Genomic DNA, 18986 nt, shown 5'->3' with positions numbered 1-18986 from the left:
ATTTTGCAGTGCTGGGTGTTTTTGGATGCGTGGAGAATGTTAGTCTTGAGGGTCCTGAGTTAATTGGAGCTCTTATGGTCAGTTTGTGTGCAGCATGTTACAACCAGATACTGAGCCAGAAACTCAAAACAACACAGAATCTCAAATTGACCAAACTAACCCAGATTATAAAACTGAACTGGGACCCTGAACCAATCCCAATTCTAAAGTGACCAACTCATGTAAAATGAATTATAAACATAAAGAAAAGCCAAGAACCCAAATTTGTGTTGAAACTGAAAACAAGCCCAGAATCCAAGATTGAACTAAAGTCTTACACTGATTCATCAGCCTAAAAATATTCAACGCACGAAACATATCTCGAACCCAGAATGAACCCACATGACAAGGCTGAGACCGAAGGCTGAGCGTCAGAGATTTCTACAATCCCTCAGTGTTGGCATCTGTCTGGGCGTGTTGAGTCATCAGAGATCGTTGTCTATGTTTGTTGTTCTGTGTCAGTTTGTGGGTGTTGTGGTTTGGGGTTTCTCTGCTCAGTATTGGGGTAATGTGCACTGTTTAAGGTCCGTTTACAGATGCTGTGGTTTGCTGTGACAGTGCAGTTATCATTTTACAGGATGCAGAAGCCCAATGTGTGATGCGATCGTTAGCTTTGGGTGTTTGATCAATGTGTGGATGGTGAGGTAAGTGTGTGGGGGCTGGGTCAGTTTCTGGGTATTGTGTTTTTTTGCGGATGATGTGATCGGTTTGGGGCATATTGTGGACAGCTTTAGGATGCTGACTCATTTGGGGAGATGGGATAGTCAGTCATTGAACACTGCCTCAGTTATGGTCCCTGAACCCAGTTTGCAGTACCAGAGTCAGTTTCAGGGTGCTGTGGTCAGTTTCAGAGATACATGGTGTTAGCTTGAGGTGCTGTATTAGCTTGAGGTGCTGGGCCAGTTAGAGGTACTGTACTACTTGAAGAGCAAGGTTAGGTTAAGGTGCTGGACTAACTTGAGGTGCTAGGTTAGCTTGAGGTATTGGATTAGTTTGGAGGCTGTATTATTTTGAAGTATTAGGTTATTTTGAGGTTCTGGGCTGGTCTGAGGTGCTGTTTTTGCTTGAGGTATTAGATTATGTTGAGGTGCTGGATTACTTAGGGCAGCATCTTAAGTTTGAGGTAATCTATTTACTGCAAGTGCAGTTTTAGCTTAAGTTACTGGGTTAGTTGGAGGTGCTGTATTGGATTGAGCTGCTGGGATAGTTTCAGCTTTTGTAAATGTCTGAGGTTCTTGATCAGTATGTTTCCAGCCTAACGAGGAAGGAAGCAGTGCTGGATCTAGTTCTGGGGAATGAAGTGGAGCAAGTTTCAATGGGAGAGTGTTTTGGAAACAGTGATCACAATATGATTAGGTTTAGAGTAATTATGGAAAAGTACAAGGACAATGAAAGTTGAAGATACTTAACCGGAAGAGGGTTAAATTCAGTGAGTTGAAAAGGGATCTGGCCCTTATGGAATGGGAACAAAGATTAACAGGTAAAACAGTTAAAGAGCAAAGGGAGGCCTTCAAGGAGGAGATAGTTCAGGTACTTCATCTAAACCTATCAGCATATCCTTCTATTCTTTTCTATGTTTGACTCATTTATCAATTATCTCCCCTTTTCGATCATAAATGTCTTTCCAACATTTTTGATTTCTGCTTCTAATGTCTTATCCATCTTGTTAGTGTCAATATTGAGGCAAAGTAATGATTCCACATTTCTGCCGTTACCTGTGAGTTTACCTTGTGCATCCCTTAGTGGCCCTACCCCTATCATGATTTTCCTTTTGTTATTTATGTGTCTGTAGAATACTTTACTTTTTAAAAAGTATTTTTTGATAATTTAATTTTGTAATTCCTCTTTGCCTTCCGAATAGGTTTTTTAAACTTATTTCCTAACCTCTTCGTATTCCCTTTTGTCATCCTCTTCTTTATTGTCCAGGTGCTGAGTGTATGCCTTTTTCTTTAGTTTCAATTCTGATCTTATCTCTTTATTCATCCATGGTATTTCATTATTAGTGACAGCGTCCGTGGAACAGTATCCCAGTGAGAGACCGTGTCCGTGGAACAGTATCCCAGTGAGTGTCAGTGTCCGTGGAACTGTATCCCAGTGAGAGTCAGTGTCCATGGAACTGTATCCCAGTGAGAGTCAGTGTCCATGGAACTGTATCCCAGTGAGAGTCAGTGTCCATGGAACTGTATCCCAGTGAGAGTCAGTGTCCGTGAAACTGTATCCCAGTGTCAGTGTTCATGGAACTGTTCGCAGAGTGTGTCAGGATCCACAGAATAGTATTCGAGTGACAGACAATGTCCATGGAACTGAGAGAGTAGGTCCTCATGGAACTGTTCCCCAGTGAGAGTCAGGGTGCATGGAACTGTTCCCCAGTGAGAGTCATGGTGCATAGAACTGTTCCCCAGTGAGAGTCAGGGTGCATAGAACTGTACCCCAGTGAGAGCCAGAGTGCACAGAACTGTACCCCAGTGAGAGTCAGAGTGTACAGAACTGTACCTCAGTGAGAGTAGGTGCCCATGGAAATGTACCCAGTGAGAATCATCGCCCATGGAACTGTACCCCAGTGAGAATCATCGCCCATGGGACTGTACCCCAGTGACTGTCAGGGTCCATGGAACTGTACCCCAGTGACTGTCAGGGTCCATGGAACTGTACCCCAGTGACTGTCAGGGTCCATGGAACTGTCCCCCAGTGACTGTAGGCGCCCATAGAACTGAATCAAGTGAGAGGAAGGGCCCATTGAACTGCACGCTCACCCTCAGGAGTAGATCATTCATTCCCGCAATTCTGTTCTGCCATTCATTTAGATCATGGCTAATCTGTATCTTAACTCTTTTTACCCATCTTGTATATAATGGGCAGCATTTTAGCACCCGCTATCGGGTGCGTTCCTGGCGGGGGGGCCCCGAAAATCGGGAAATCCCGGAGTGGGACCACGCACTTCCGGGTTCCCCACTAACGCGCCGGCGTGCGCGCGCAGCCCCCGCTGGTGGGAATCCCACAGGCAATTATAGCCAGCGGGATGCCACTTGAACGTATTTATTTTGCTTGTTCAGGTCATTAACTGACCTGATTCAGGGATTATGTGAGGAGGGGTGGGATTTTAAAGGAAACTGGGACTGTTTCCCGCACTGGGGGAAACACTCCCAGTTCAAATGGACCTGTTGCAGCTGTCAGCCTGTGGCAGCAGCAAAGGTCCATTTGACAGGTTGGGGGTGGGGGAGACCCTCACCCGTTGCAGGAGGCCACTCAGTCACTTGGGACAAAGTTTGGCCTCCACCACCCTCCTCCTGACAACCAAAGTCACCAACTTGCACACTTACCCCGGGGTCCAGAGATATGTACCTACCTTGCGGACCCCCTCAGATGTACATCTTCCGGATGGGGGCCGCCTTAGCTGCAGTCATGACCTCCTCGGAGGGCGAACAGCATCACCAGCCTCACCGTCCACCTCTGACACGTGGAGCTCCACAACAGTGCGCTGTGACACGTCCACCTGTACAGCAGGAGGGAGGGCTACCGCAGATAGAGATGAGTCGCAGAGGGCACTACCCTCGCCACAGGGTCCACAGACCGAGGCTCAGCTTCCTGGACCTCTCTGAGCAGCAGTGCACACGGAGGCTCAGAGTCACTCGACATGTAGTCGTGGACATCTGCAGCCTCCTTCATGCCAAGCTGCTCCTGGCTGGCCCGAGCACCATCTTCTTACCTGTCGCTGTCAAAGTCACCACTGCCCTCAACAACTTCTCCTCCGCATCCTTCCAGGGTGCAACCGGGGACATCGCTGACGTCTCTCAGCTGTCTGCACAAAAGAGCCCTGCAAATACACCTACACCCACTCTGCAGTGACACAATGGGTGGCATCAGTTGTGGGTCTTCATAGTGATCCTCAGGAAAGGGCATTATTGCACAAACCAGACAAGATTCGCGAAGACATGGCAGCAGTGGTGCCAATATAATCTGTGATGTGAGTTGCTCAGAAATTAAATACAGGTAAACACCATGACAAACCCTCAAACACCCTTGTGCATCCCCTTCATGCTCACGACACGTTTGCCTTACGCTTCCTGCTGCACATATGTGATGCATGCCCTGTGGCTGCAGCACAGGTAGTGGCAGGTTGAGTGAGGCTGACTGTGAAAGAGATGCATGAGAGGGTGAGTATGAGATAGAGCCATGACATTGTATGAGGATTGGGTTGAGTGGTAGTGGCGGGATGAGTACTGGCGAGGTGAGTAGGTGCAGGTAAGATGAGGATGAGGTTTGAGTGGGTATGAGGGGTGATGTGACAGAGTAGTGTTGGCAGTGCAGAAGGAGATGTGGGGTGGGGGCAGTGATGTGGCAGATGGAGTGTAGGGGAATGAGTAAGTGTACTCACTTTGGCTGACCTACTGAGGTCATTGGAGCGCCTCCTGCACTGTATGCAGGTGGGCGATATGTTGGTGGTGCTGGTGACCTCCTCTGCCACCTCGAGCCAGGCCTTCCTGGTGGCAGAGGCATGCCGCTTCCTCCCGCCCGCCGGGGGGGCGGGGGGGGGGGGTCGATCTCGGTCCTCCCCCTTCACCTCACCCCATGTATTGATACCTGGAGTGAGGCATCATTAAACTGGGAGCAGCCTTCCCCCTGGGCTGCTCCATGCTGTAATTTTTTCTATTTGTTGCAGCATGTGTCAGTGGAGGACTGCCCCTTTAAATAGAGCTCCTCCAGCTGACGGATCTGACTGTGCACGCGCAGTCCGCCCGACGGGCAGATCAGCAGTGGGGAACCCGGAAGACCAGGTAAGTGGATCCAATTATGCTCCAATCGCGTGGGGAGCTGACTGATTTCACCGGGCGCGTTACCCACGTGCCCGATAGCCCCCCCGCCGAGAATCCGCAGCCCTGGTAACCCCGGGCCCAATGTATTCGGATTAGATGTCAATTATCTTCAATCTGTTTTTTTCTGGTTATCAACCCTCCTGTCAGTGGAAACAATTTCTCCTTATTTACTCAAAGGTCAGTTTATTTTTTAAACTTACCTCAGTGTGTCTTGCAGGCTTCTCGACAGGTTCCCCCTGCGGGGTGGCCTTCCTGCTCAGAAGTGGGTTAAATTTCAGGGGTTATGATGTGACCGAGGAGTCCGGCGGGAGACTCGTTAAAAGCCAAGATGAGTGGCGTTAAAACGGCCGATTGACGGGAATGGAGCAGGAAATGGAGCTGCTCCATTTTAACTGCTCCTGCGATCAGGGAGAGTTAAAATCACCCTGTTTCACATTGCATGATAGTCCACATGTGCCACTGGAGGGAAAGCTATAACTGCAAGTTATTCTTGCAGGTGTTATGAATGAGTTCGGGTCTATTCGTAACTATTCACCACATTACTAGTCAATGAAACAATGCATTACTTTGCTTTTAAGTCATACTCCATCTAAAACAAGGGTACGTTTTAATATCTGCGTCTGTCTCTCCCATGTCTGTCTGTCTCTCTCTCCCCGTCTGTCTCTCCCGTGTCTCCGTCTGTGTCTCCTGTCACTCACACATATATTGTGGGGAAAGGCCTGTCGCAATTAAGCCTCAGGCCCTCTCCATCCAAAATAGTGCCATGGTATTTGCCACCTTTTCTGAGGGTGCCTCTGTGTATAAATGTGCCAAGGATCACATGCCAGGCACTGGACTTATGTGGCACATCACCTGTTCTCATTATAATGGACACATTTCAGCTGGCAGAAAGGTACAGGGAGAAATATGTGTTGCTTAATCACCCCTCTGCACCAACAATGTTTCAGTGAGTGATGGGGAGATGGGCTGAGATTTATAAATAGACTTGCAGTACATTCTCTCTCTCTCTCTGGTGTGTAACAGAAATGAGTCACAGTGACAGGAGCAGAAAACTGCTTGGATAGAGGATCTGACACAACACATTAAAGCTGGCGATGACTGGTGTGGCAGGATTGTAAATTTAAAGGGACTTTACCATTTGGCTGGAGAGTTTTTAAGGGAAACGCGACTCCTCGAAGAGTTCACTTCTACCCGCCTGATAAGTTGGCTGTGGTGGACAATTTTCTCCGTGTGGACAATATATTTGCTGAATTGTAAACTATTCCACAGTGATGAACACTGAGCCTCGGTCATTTCTATATCTGAGGCCATTTCTCCCCTTCTCTGGGTCTTCGACCTCCACCATTTCTGGTCTGAATCCAGCCACGAGAAGAGGGTGTCAGAGCAACCTAGGCAATTCTCCCTTGATCTCCCCACCACCTGTGGAGAGTTCCTGCCTCCCTGGCCCAGCCTTTGCTTGGTATCTTCCCCAGTGGTAAGGTCGGGTTTAGAAACATGGCAGGTGGGTGAAAACCCGTATCTTACTGCTGGACCGGTCTTTTAAATTCAATTATAATTTTTATCCCTCAACCAACATCACTAAAACAGATGATCTGGTCATTATCACATTGCTGTTTGTGGGACCTTACTGTGTTCAATGTACTGCCGTGTTTCCGACAGTAAAGCAGCAACTAGACTTTAAAAGTACTTAATTGGTAGAGGAACCATCCAGGGAACAGGCTATTTTAGATCTCGTATTGTGTAATGAGACAGGGTTAATTAATAAACTTATAGTAATGGATCCTCTGGGGGAGAGTGAACATAATACGATAGAATTTCATATTCAGTTTGAGAGTGATGTGGTTAAGTCCGAAACTAGGGTCTGAAACAAACAAAGCCAATTATGTAGGTTTGAGGGGCGAGTTGGCTGAGGTAGATTGGGAAATTAGATTAAAAGATATAACGGCAGACAAACAATGGCAAATATTTAAAGAAATGATTCATAATTCTCAACTAATATACATTCCCTTGAGGAATAAAACTCCACGGGAAAAGTGGTACAATTGTGGCTAATTAGAGAATTTAAGGATAATATTAGATGAAAAGCAGAGGCTTACAATGTAGTCAAAAAGCGTAGTTAGCCTGAGGATTGGGAGAGTTTTAGAAATCAGCAAAGGATGACCAAAAATTCATAAAGAGGGAGAAAATTGAATCTGACAGTAAACCAACAAGAAATATAAAAACAGATTGTAAGAGCTTCCACAAGTATGTGAAAAGGAAGAGATGAGTGAAAGTAATCGTGGGTCCCTTAGAGGCAGAGACAGAAGAAATTATAATGGGGAGTAAGGAAATGGCAGAGATGTGAAACAAATATTTTGTATCTGTCTTCACAGCAGATGACACAAAAAACATACCGGAAACAGTGGGGAACCAAGGGCCTAATGAGAGTGAGGAACTTAAAGTAATTAATATTAGTAAAGAAAAAGTACTGGAGAAATTAATGGGACTAAAAGCCGAGAAACCCCCTGGACCTGATGGCCGACATCCTCGGGTTTTAAAAGAGGTGACTGCAGAGATAGTGGATGCATTGGTTGTGATCTTCCAGAATTCCCCAGATTCTAGAATGGTCCCTGTGGATTGCAAGGCAGCAAATGTAACCGCGCCATTTAAGAAAGGAGTGAGAGAGAAAAGAGGGAACTATAGGCTAGTTAGCTTGACATCAATAGTTAGGGAAAATGCTGGAATCTATCATTAAGGACGTAGTAACAGGGCACCTAGAAAATCAAAATATGATTAGGCAGAGTCATACGGTTTACTCTTCGAGTCATAGAAAGATTACAGCATGGAAGGAGGCCATTCAGCCCATCCAGTCCATGTCAGCTCTGTGCAAGAGCAATCCAGCTAGTCCCATTCCCCCGCCCTATCCCCGTAGCCCTGAAAATTTTTTACTTTCAACTACTTATCCAGTTCCCTTTTAAAGGCCATGATTGAATCTGCCTCCACCACCCCCTCAGGCAGCGCATTCCAGATCATAACCACTCGCTGTGTAAAAACGTTTTACATCATATCACCTTCGGTTCTTTTGCCAATCACCTTAAATCTATGCCCTCTGGTTCTTGACCCTTCAGCCAATGGGAACAGTTTCTCTCTGGACCCTTTATGATTTTGAATACCTCTATCAACTCTCCTCTCAACCTTCTCTGTTCCAAAGAGAACAACCCCAGCTTCTCCAGTCTCTCCACATAATTAAAGTCTTTCATCCCTGGAATCATTCTAGTAAATCTCTTCTGCACCCTCTCTGAGGCCTTCACATCTTTACTAAAGTGCAGTGCCCAGAACTGGACACAATATTCCAGTTGTGGTCGAACCAGTATTTTATAAAGGTTCATCATGACTTCCTTAATTGACCGAAAAAAATTATTGGGAGCCACACAGACTGCATCACTTCAAGAAGGCAGCAGCTCACCACCACCTTCTCAAGGACAATTAGGGATGGCTAATAAATTCTGCCATTGCCAGCGACGCCCACATCCCATGAACAAATTAGAAAAAGGATATTAAGGTCCTATTTCCCTTAGGAGAGGGGCCAATAACCAGGGGGCATATATTTCAAGTAATTGGTAGAAGGATTGGAGGGGATCTGTGGATAAATTGTTTCACCCAGAGGGTGGTGTGAGTATGGACCTCACTGGCTAAAAAGGGTGGTAGAGGCAGAAACCCACATCGCTTTTTAAAAAGTACTTCGATGTGCACTTGAAGTGCCGTCACCGACAAGGCTGCGGACCAAGACCAAGAGTGCGATCAGGCTGGAGAGCTCTTTTTCAGCTGGCACAGACACAATGGCCGAATAGCCTCCTTCTGTGCTGTAAATTTCTATGATTCTATAACTTCTAGTGTCAAATGTGACATGGCAAAAGATACATGTTTATGGTTCCAAAAAAATCTTTACAGAGAGGGAAGAAACAATGTAGAGTTCTGCCTGAAAGTGTTGTTCAGACAGACTCCATGAATTATTTTAAATGAGAGTAGTATAAGGACCTTGGAACAGAGGAACATTAAATTGGATGAGGGGAGAGAGGAAAGTCACCTGTTTCTGTCCTGTAAGATCCAAAGCTTCATTGAAAATGAATTCTTGAAGCATTTCTACATGGTATTTTTTTGCAACATTATAAAAATATCCCAAAGTAGTTCTCCTGGTGACCTGGCCAGTGTATGCACTTTGTAAAGTCTCCCTGAAATGTTTATATGTAAATCAGACAACAGTCAGAAGAGGGTAGGATGGACCTACACTACACTTGAATGTATTGTCATCTATTGGGTTTAAAGTTTCCGAACACTATTTATCAATGGTGTGAGGAAGCTCAGTGAAAGTGAGGAGGGGCCGTCTGACTGCAGTTTCCACTGGAAGAAAAATCACCTTCAGTGTGTACAGTGAGCAGAAATGAATTGCTATTGTTAAAAGTTCCCACTAACTTATTGTTATTCTACTTTAACAGAACGAGCCTGGATCTCCTGCTATGTTTAAACACTAAACTTCAGTGATGATAGCTCAAGTAAAATATTACCATGATTTGATTTAAATGGAGGAATGGTTTCCACCTGCCAAAGAATGTTGTCTGAAGCGAGGGTGTTTACTGCTAACAGCTCCCATCCTGTTTAATAGACCCCCTGAATGTCTGATTTACCAAAAAGAAAAACCCAGCTCAGTAAAGTTAAACAGTCTCTTATTAATCTGAATATTTTTATGAACAAATTTCAGTATTTCACAAGGCAAGGGTGTCCCAGACATGGATTGGACCCAATTCACTGTAAAGTTATAAAAACACAGCCAGTTTAGCGACCAGGGAACATAAACTAAAAATTAGAAACAGGACTTTCAGGAGTGAAGTTAAGAGACACTTCTCCACGCAAAGAGTGGGAGAAGTTAGGAACACTCTTCCACAAATGGCAGTTGATGCTAGCTCAATTGTTAAATCTATTACCTCAGCTTAAAATTTTGTTGTTATGCAAAGAAGGTAAGGGATATGACTAAGGCAGGTATATGGAGTTATGTCACAGATCAGCCATGGTCTCATTGAATGGTGGACCAGGCTCGAGGGGCTCAATGACCTACTCCTGTTCCTATGACCACCCCTCAAATACAGTGAATGAAACAATAATGTAATCTGAAAATAGGACTAACGACTTACAGTACAATCCCGAGGGCCTGTCGTGAGGAGAAGCTGAACATAAAGAAACTTCAGTCTTCTCAAAAGACAGGTGAAATTCAAATCCAACGGAGTTACATCACAACCGCTGGGCTCGCTGTCCCTCGCACTCTCTGTGCCTGTACCCACTGGGCACATCATTGGCCCGTGTACATTAACTTTTACACTGGGCGTTTGAAATCTACCTGGAGTCCCAGCCCCACGAAAGAAGAATCTTTGCACCAGCGGCAGAGATCTTCAATCTTGGAAGAGAGTTCCAAGTCCACTGACTTTCAATCCTATTGGTGTTTGGACAATTAGCTCCAAACAGGAAAGTTTAACTGGAGTTTGGAGCCTGTGTGGGGATTCAACTGATCAATAGCCACAGAGCACCAAGGGAATGATTGGGCCATCAACCAGCTGGCACCAGTACCTCAGGCCAGTCCCACTGTCCCTTCAAAGTTCATTGACTTGTACAATGAGGGCCTGGCAAGCCTTCACCCATTGCTGCAGCCATCCCTGGACTGGATACACTATTAACAGCCATTTTGCCACTACTTACATGGACCCATTAAAACCCATTTCACTAACAGGAGGAACTGTGGAGGAGTGCGGAGTGTTACTAACAGTATTAAGCACCCATTGCATGCTGATTGAAGCCAGATAATGAAAAATGAGCAACCAGCCATTAGAAGATACAAGTAGTCACTGCTTTATTAGTCATTTGATAACTAGTTGAACTGGGTTTGCTTGTGTTTCCTGTGCAGGAACAAGGCAATCAAAGAAGCAGAGATCAGAGAGACAGCGGTCACAGTCAGGGCCAAAATCAGGACAACCTCAGACGCCACACCTTAAAAAAAAGGAACAAAAAAAAACCAATGGTCAGTGAGTGAAGGAAATACGGAGGGAAAATGGAAACTAGCAGTCGGCCAACTCACCACCCGGAGACCTCTCCTGCATCCTTTGCTCAACCTCATTAAGGGGCTCAGTTGCCAGCTCTGTCACATCAGGATCCAGAATGACCAGGGGTCCAAGTGAGGCCTCACCCTCCCACTTCAATTCAGCATCACTCCCTGCAATATCAAACATTCCAGTTAGAGAGGGTAAAGGGTGACCTCCAACAATCAAGAGGATCAATGTCCTACCAGGTCCAGATACAAGATCCCTCCTTCCTCTGGAATCAACGAGGAAATCCCTTGTGGCACTGCAGTTGCCCAGTTGACAACAGGCACAAACGTCATTGGTCGATTCTTCCAATGGGGTCCAGCTGAACCAGAGAATCCATTTATCAACCAGGTTGTCCATCATCCTTTAATACAACACATCCCTGAGCAAGAGAGGGAACTTACATATTCTGGAAAGTACAAGCTTTGTTCATGGAATCTCTCCGATCCACTGCAGCAACTTTCAGGTGACAGGTGATGAAAATCTGAGGGACACATTCAATACAAGTTGTTATTTAGTGACCTCCTCCCAACATGGGGAACCCAATGTTTGGCTTCTTCTTACCAAGGAACGGTCATCTCCAAAGAAGCGGAACGCATCCAGGTCAAACTGGAGTTTGTCCAGCTCACGTTCACCTCTTGGCAACACAAAGGTCGAAAAGGAGTCCTCAGCTTTGCTGTCCAGGAGGCAACTGAAGAAAGATTAAAAAAAGGAAAAAAAGTGAATTAAGTGAACCGATTGAGACAAAACCAGCTGGAGAAAGCAGAGAGCTCCTTACCCATGGTAGTCAATGATGTTGTATCTTGGGGTGGAATCCTTGTCTGGGCTCAATGTAGCTGCACAGCTGTCAATGTAGAGCTTCAAGGGCATGTGGTTGGTCATTGAAACAGAGGCCTCAATGTGAATGAGGTCACCCAGGTAGTAGACAGTCGAGGTGCGCTCTGAAAGCCAGTCATCTGAAGTACAAGAGGACAAGGGTTGGAGACAGTGGGTGCAACTCCCAGTGGGAGACAACAGAAAAGCACTCCCCATCCACCCATCACATACCGTTCATAAGACGCAGTGAGAATGACAGAAGCCCTTCTCCAGACTTGGTCGAGCTGAATGGGATCCAGGTGGGCTTGATAGGATCACTGCTCACATTGCCCTTCCTGGAAGGACAGGAGTGTAATTTCAGGACAACGTCAAAGAACTGCACCTGCTGTAGACCTTATTTGCCACAGAGTAAAGATTCTTACCTAAAATAGTGGCACTCAATGGGAATGACTGCTCCATTAGTTCTCACAATGACAGATCCACGAGCATTTGGGGTGTGGTTCAGGTGGGTGGTGTAGACCAGGAAATCTCCAGCCATCTGAAAGACATCAGGTTAAGGAATGAAGAGCTGGTTTCATTGGACAAAATCTTTTTCTGGTCATTTTCCTGCCCTGTTAAGCAGCAGTTTGAGGGGTTTCAGCTGCTCCTCAATGACACATGATTGAAGCAGCTCCACCATTGGTGGAAGTTGCCCAGAGCAGCCGCTGTTACTCTGCTCAGTCCACCTTCTATTTTCGGGGACTTCAGGCCTGCAGTCAGAAACCCTGAAATGATTGGCACTGCCAGATTTGATGAGCATTCTTTCCCATATAGAATAGAGCTTTCACCTTAAGGGGCTTCAAGTTACCCCTGATATGGAGCACAAAACACAACATCACTTTTAAACCTCATCTGTGTCCATGGAATCAAGGGGATTGGCAGGTATAATAACCAAAAGTGGAGTTCCCCTTTAATACATTGTATCCCAATTATTATTCCACTTGTTTCATCTTTCAAGAGAAGTCTCAACAGGAACTTCCACACTGAACATTCATTGACCACAAGTTGAGGCAGCAGGCCTGAATATCCACAGGAAGGAACGGAAAAGATAAATCAATTGAGGCACAAAAGAACAGAGTGGTTTGGAGAAATGTCAGTGAAGGCTCAAGGTCAATAGAATTGAATCTGAGTTAGAGAGTAGTAATGACCCATTTAAGAAAGATGCAGTCCCTCAGTGACCAGTTGAAGTTCTTTAAAAGTAAAGCTAAGATAGACATGGCAACATAAAGTAGTAGTTTCACACAGGGTGATATTTAACAGTGGGCAAGAATTTATACACAGATTTCATTCAGGGATCTCGTCAGTGGCTGGAGTTTCCCCCAATGTTAATGAGTTCAGAGTGGGCAGTAATCTACACAGTGAAATTGGAGCAAGAGTTGAGGAATCACATTACCTGCAATCTGCTGCCACATTCATGGAGCCCATAGTCAAAGAGGACAGTGTGGTTCTGCGAGTCGATCCCAGTTGGCCGACAACCTGCTGTCCCCAGGGTCAGGTCAGCAGCTTTAATCAGGTGCCTGGTTCGAAATAAATCCATGTCTCCCCTCACCAGCAGGTTCTGCTCTCCACACTGCACCATCACAGTCTGCAGTGGAGAGAGACTTCTCCCCTCAGACACACTGAAATGGGAACCAAAGGGAGGGACAGGGGAAGGGACTCTCTGGGGCACAGGGGTGGGTTTTACTCTTCTCCATTGAAATCTGTGGCCTCGAAACTGTTGCCAAATATCAGAGCAACAAACCACTCCAACTAACACCAGCACCGGGAACAAACCTCTCATTACAAAATCCCCCATGATACCAAACAACTCAACTATCACTTTACCCACCAACCAGCACCTTTTATACAAAACCTGCAGTCACCTGACTCCAATTGTCCCAGGATAAACGAGAAAACTAGACGAAACTGGAGTGCATCCTGGATATCCACAGGTCCAGGATGCTCGCGGTCCGCGGGGGTGGGCGCTCGGCCTGTCTGCCTCTCTTTCGCGGGTTGCTCCGCGCCCGGGTGGCCCTGGAGATGGAGCACGCGGTGTCTGCCGGTACGCTTGAGGCTTTCCGCGACCGGTGGGCACCGCAGGGGCTGGAGTGCATCCTGAACGAGGATAATAAAATTTTGATTTGAACTCTTGGTTTTGGTTTGTTTGGTTTTTAGTTGTTAAGCACACCCCACACCCCCTTCTTATAAAAGGGGGGCCTAATTAGAGAAAAAAAAAGAAAAAAAAAAGAAAAAAAAGAAAAAAAAAAAGAGTGCATCCTGGATATCCACAGGTCCAGGATGCTTGCGGTCCACAGGGGCGGTCGCTCGGACTGTCTGCCTCTCTTTCGCGGGTTGCTCCGCGCCCGGGTGGCCCTGGAGATGGAGCACGCGGTGTCTGCCGGTACGCTTGAGGCTTTCCGCGACCGGTGGGCACCGCAGGGGCTGGAGTGCATCCTGAACGAGGATAATAAAATTTTGATTTGAACTCTTGGTTTTGGTTTGTTTGGTTTTTAGTTGTTAAGCACACCCCACACCCCCCTTCTTATAAAAGGGGGGCCTAATTAGAGAAAAAAAAAAGAAAAAAAAAAGAAAAAAAAGAAGAAAAAAAAGAGTGCATCCTGGATATCCACAGGTCCAGGATGCTTGCGGTCCACGGGGGCGGTCGCTCGGACTGTCTGCCTCTCTTCCGCGGAATGCTCCGTGCCTGGGTGGCCCTGGAGATGGAGCACGCGGTGTCTGCCGGTACGCTCGAGGCATTCCGCGACCGGTGGGCACCGCAGGGGCTGGAGTGCATCCTGGACGAGGAAAATAAAATTTTAATTTGAAAAATTGGTTTTCGTTTCTTTGGGTTTTTAGTTTGTAAGCACACCCCACACCCCCCTTCTTATAAAAGGGGGGCCTAATTTGGAAGAAAACAAAAAAAAAAGGATTGACCCCGCGGTCTGGACTCTCAACAAAAAAAGAAAAAAAAAGAGAAAAAAAAAACCTTTTTCTCATCTTTTCCGTGCCTTCTCGTGGATATTCAACTGTTGACTTAACTTGCGGTAAAAAAAAGGAAAAAAAAAAGAAAAAAAACAAGAAAAAAAAGAAAAAAAAAACAGAGCGGATTGAGTGTTAGAGAGAGACCAGCAGAGGGAGGTAGAGAACGGTGTAACTGAGTACAGAGATACAGAGAGACACCAGCAGAGGGAGGTAGAGAGCGGTGTAACTGAGTACAGAGATACAGAGAGACACCAGCAGAGGGAGGTAGAGAGCGGTGTAACTGAGCACAGAGATACAGAGAGGCACCAGCAGAGGGAGGTAGAGGGCGGTGTAACTGAGTACAGAGATACAGAGAGACACCAGCAGAGGGAGGTAGAGAGCGGTGTAACTGAGTACAGAGATACAGAGAGACACCAGCAGAGGGAGATAGAGAGCGGTGTAACTGAGCACAGAGATACAGAGAGACACCAGCAGAGGAAGGGAGAGAGCGGTGTAACTGAGTACAGAGATACAGAGAGACACCAGCAGAGGGAGGTAGAGAGCGGTGTAACTGAGTAAAGAGATGCAGAGAGACACCAGCAGAGTGTCCAGGAAACAAACCTTTTATCTGAAGTCTGAGGCGAGATCTAAACTGCACAGATGTAAGGAATCTTACAACACCAGGTTATAGTCCAACAGTTTTATTTGAAAATCACAAGCTTTCGGAGCTTACCTCCTTCGTCAGGTGAGTGAAGGTTTCTTAGTGTTTTTAGAACCCTTCACTCACCTGACGAAGGAGGTAAGCTCCGAAAGCTTGTGATTTTCAAATAAAACTGTTGGACTATAACCTGGTGTTGTAAGATTCCTTACATTTGTCCACCCCAGTCCATCACCGGCATCTCCACATCATGGCTACGATAAACTGCACAGAGTACAGGAAGCATTACTGTTTTACCTGCCCTGTGAGTGTTTCATTTGACAGTGTAGAGGGAGCTTCATTCTGCAGATAACCCGTGCTGTCCCTTCCCTGGAAGTGTTTGATGTCAATGTAGAGGAAGTTTTGCTCTCTATCTAACCCGTGTTGTAACTGCCCTTCTGCAACTGGAAAGTTTCTCCCTTGCTCCATCAAAACACTTCATGATTTTAAACACCTCCATCAAATCTCCCCTTTACGTTCTCTGCTCCAAGGAGAACAGCCCCAGTTTCTCCAGTTTCTCCACATAACTGAAGTCCCTCATTTCTGATACAATTTTAGTAATTCTCTTCTGCACCCTCTCTAAGGCCTTGACATCCTTTCTAAAGTTTGGTGCCCAGAATTGAACACAATACTCCAGCTGAGGCCTAACCAGTGTTTTATTAAGGTTTAGTATCAATTCTTTGCTTTTGTATTCAATGCCTCCATTAATAAAGGAAGGGCCCCATTTGCTTTCTTAACAGCCTTCTCAACTTGTCCTGCCACCTTCAAAGATTTGTGTAACTACACCCCCAGGTCTCTCTATTCCTCCACTCCATTTAAAATTGTTCCATTTAGTTTATATTGCCTCTCCTCATTCTTCCTACCAAAATGTATCACTTCACAATTCTCTGTATTAAATTTCATCTGCCATGTTTCTGCCCATTTCACCAGTCTGTCCATGTCCTCCTGAAGTCTGTTACTATCCTCAACATTGTTTATTACATTTCTGAGTTTCCTGTCATCTCCAAATTTTGAAATTATACCCTGTGCACCCAAGTCGCAGTCATTAATATATATCAAAAAGAGCAGTGGTCCTAATACCGAGCCCTGGGGGACACCACTGTATACTTGCCTCCAGTATGAAAAACAACCGTTCACCACTACTCTCTGTGTTCTGCCCCTTTGCCAATTTTCTATCCACGCTGCCATTGTCCGTTTAATCCCATGGGCTTCAATTTTGCCAACAAGTCTATTGTGTGATACTTTATCCTCCCTTAATCTCTCCCCGCATAGAAACTCCCCGACCCATATTCATGGCCACCCCCCTCGACCTTGCCATCTCACGTGGCCTCTCTACTCCCGATCGTGTCAATCATGGATAAGGCCATCTCTGATCACTTCCTTGTATCCCTCTCCACCCACATGGAATCATAGAATCACAGAAAGGTTACAGCACGGAAGGAGGCCATTCGGCCCATCGAGTCCATACCAGCTCTATGCAAGAGCAATCCATGACATCCCCAATGCACATCACAGAATGAACTCAGGAATCCCACGCCACTTTCTATGAGATGTAACAGGCTGCGGTTATGGTGCAGACCGGGACCCAGGGCTGAGGCTGTGGTCATCAGTTACTCTGGGAATGGCACAGTCTGTTTCATGACTAGCCGGGGGTGAGAGTAACACCAGGGAGTCAGGCTGGTGTTTAGAAGGGTGTGGGTTCCAGCTCCCGTTCCAGGACTGGGACACATGATCCAGACTGACTGTGTCGTTCTGAGAGGCAGCTGCATCGTGACAGGTGCTGTCCTTTGAATGAGGTGTTTAATGGGGGTCCCTTCTTTCTGCTCCGAGGTGTAAAAGATCCCGTGACAATTTGTGAAGAGCCGTGTCTCGTTCCTTGTCTCACTGAGACTCTCGGTTAATTGGTCTGTTCTCTCCACAGATTCGGCCTGACTCGCTGAGTTTTTCCAGAATATTCTGTGAGTGTTTCACTGAGCCTCGGGTTTTACAGTGAATGATAAAAGGATTGTAGTCAAACACTTGGCCATGAGCTGCTGAGTGACCTGTCTGGACATTGTTGCTTTTAGTGCACTGTCCCTTTAAGAGCTGTGGTCTGCCTCATTTCTCAGTGTGATTGTGGGTCTGACACAGAAGCGAGGGAGGAAGCAGCAGCCACAGCCCGGACTGCAGGCAAATTGCGAGGCTGGGACTAAAAATCTATTGTGCCCACACCGGGAGTCGAACCCGGGCCACCTAGGTAAAAGCCAGGAATCCTCACCGCTAGACCACATGAGAACTGAAGGGATGATCAGCAGGAAGGGCACTGAGACTACACCCAGAAGGTTTAATGGAGGTTCACGATTATGACAGGTTTTGATACAGCAAATAAGGAGAAACTGTTTCCAGTGATGGAAGGGTTAATAACCAGAGGACACAGATTTCAGATCAATGGGCAAAAAAGCCACGGGCGGGGGAATGAGGAGAGATTTTTTTACGCAGCGAGTTTTTATGATCGGGAACGCACTGCCTGAAAGGGCGGTGGAAGTGGGTTTAATCGTAACTTTCAAAAGGGAATTAAGTGAATAGTTGACATGAAAAAATTTGGAGAGATATGGGGAAAGAGCAGGGGAGTGGGACTAACCCACTTCCTTCTGTGTTCATCCCTGGAAAAAACCCTCCCCCAGTTCGAAGTGGATTATATCTCACTTCCCTACATTGAACTCCATCTGCCACAGTTTTACCCTCTCATTTAATCATCAATGTCCCTTCACTACTTCCTGCTCCCATCTACACTATTTACTGCGCCACCTAACTTGCTGGTTTAAGGGTGAAAACTGCCCTCCGCTTCACTGTAAGTGCAAGAGACAACTTTGTAGATGCCGTGTCGTGTTACAGACCGGCTCGTTGGACCTGCTCGTTTCATCTCATCTCATTTTCAGCAAACCGGAATATTCCTGAAATAGAGGATGGTGAATCACAGCTCGAGAAACCGATCCCCTCGACCAATGGGGACTGCGCCTTCCAACAAATAGGCATTGATGGGGCAAAGTGAGTCTGCTGCTCAGAAGTAATACAGCACAGATCATCACTCGTGCAAGCTTCACACCCTTTAGTTTGGAAAAGTAAACTGATGGGAGACAGCTGCTGTCGTGAATGGGTTTCCAAAACTCAAATCAAATGGATTTGTCCTGTGTTGTGAATTACTATTTGTCTGATTCAGGTAATCAGAGCAGTGGGGACTGCATTTTGTACATTCCGAATACCAATGCCCTGTCACGTGAGCCTGTCGTTCTATTCCCGTTCCAAGTCCTCTTTTAAATTTCGATGACTTCCCCGAAATTTGCTTGGAGGACTGTTCGAATCGCAGTCCAGCCCTTCCCACTGTCGCATCCTCTAAATCTCCACCCAGGATTTTCACTGGTGCAACTTTCATCAACTTGGGCTACTTTTTAATTTCAAAAGTAAAGTGCTGCGGATGCTGGAAATCTGAACTATAAACAGAAAATGCTGGATACACTCAGCCGGTCAGGCAGCATCTGTGGAGCGAGTTCT

General features: G+C 46.2%; 1 protein-coding gene, 1 long non-coding RNA gene and 1 other non-coding gene across 3 annotated transcripts; all 3 read right to left on the bottom strand.

The window, feature by feature from the left end:
- Nucleotides 1–10706: 10706 nt before the first annotated feature.
- On the bottom strand, nt 10707–11279 carry LOC137302117 (uncharacterized). Its single transcript, XR_010958428.1, has 3 exons — nt 11164–11279; nt 10957–11091; nt 10707–10868 (listed from the first exon to the last, which is right to left on the bottom strand). It is a non-coding gene; the product is annotated as an uncharacterized lncRNA (long non-coding RNA).
- Nucleotides 11280–11533: 254 nt separating this feature from the next.
- Nucleotides 11534–13613, bottom strand: LOC137302269 (zona pellucida sperm-binding protein 3-like; the record flags this gene model as incomplete). The annotated part of the gene is made up of 5 exons (XM_067971916.1): nt 13212–13613; nt 12202–12317; nt 12011–12114; nt 11742–11919; nt 11534–11654 (listed from the first exon to the last, which is right to left on the bottom strand). Coding segments are annotated over exons 1-5 (921 nt in total), but the record flags the coding sequence as incomplete, so codon positions are not given.
- Nucleotides 13614–17657: 4044 nt separating this feature from the next.
- On the bottom strand, nt 17658–17729 carry trnak-uuu (transfer RNA lysine (anticodon UUU)). Its single transcript has one exon. It is a non-coding gene; the product is annotated as a tRNA-Lys (tRNA).
- Between the last annotated feature and the right edge of the window lie 1257 nt (nt 17730–18986).

Source organism: Heptranchias perlo, chromosome 35, assembly GCF_035084215.1.
Source record: "Heptranchias perlo isolate sHepPer1 chromosome 35, sHepPer1.hap1, whole genome shotgun sequence".
NCBI lineage: Eukaryota > Metazoa > Chordata > Chondrichthyes > Hexanchiformes > Hexanchidae > Heptranchias > Heptranchias perlo.
This window is presented reverse-complemented; position numbering and strand designations above follow the sequence as displayed.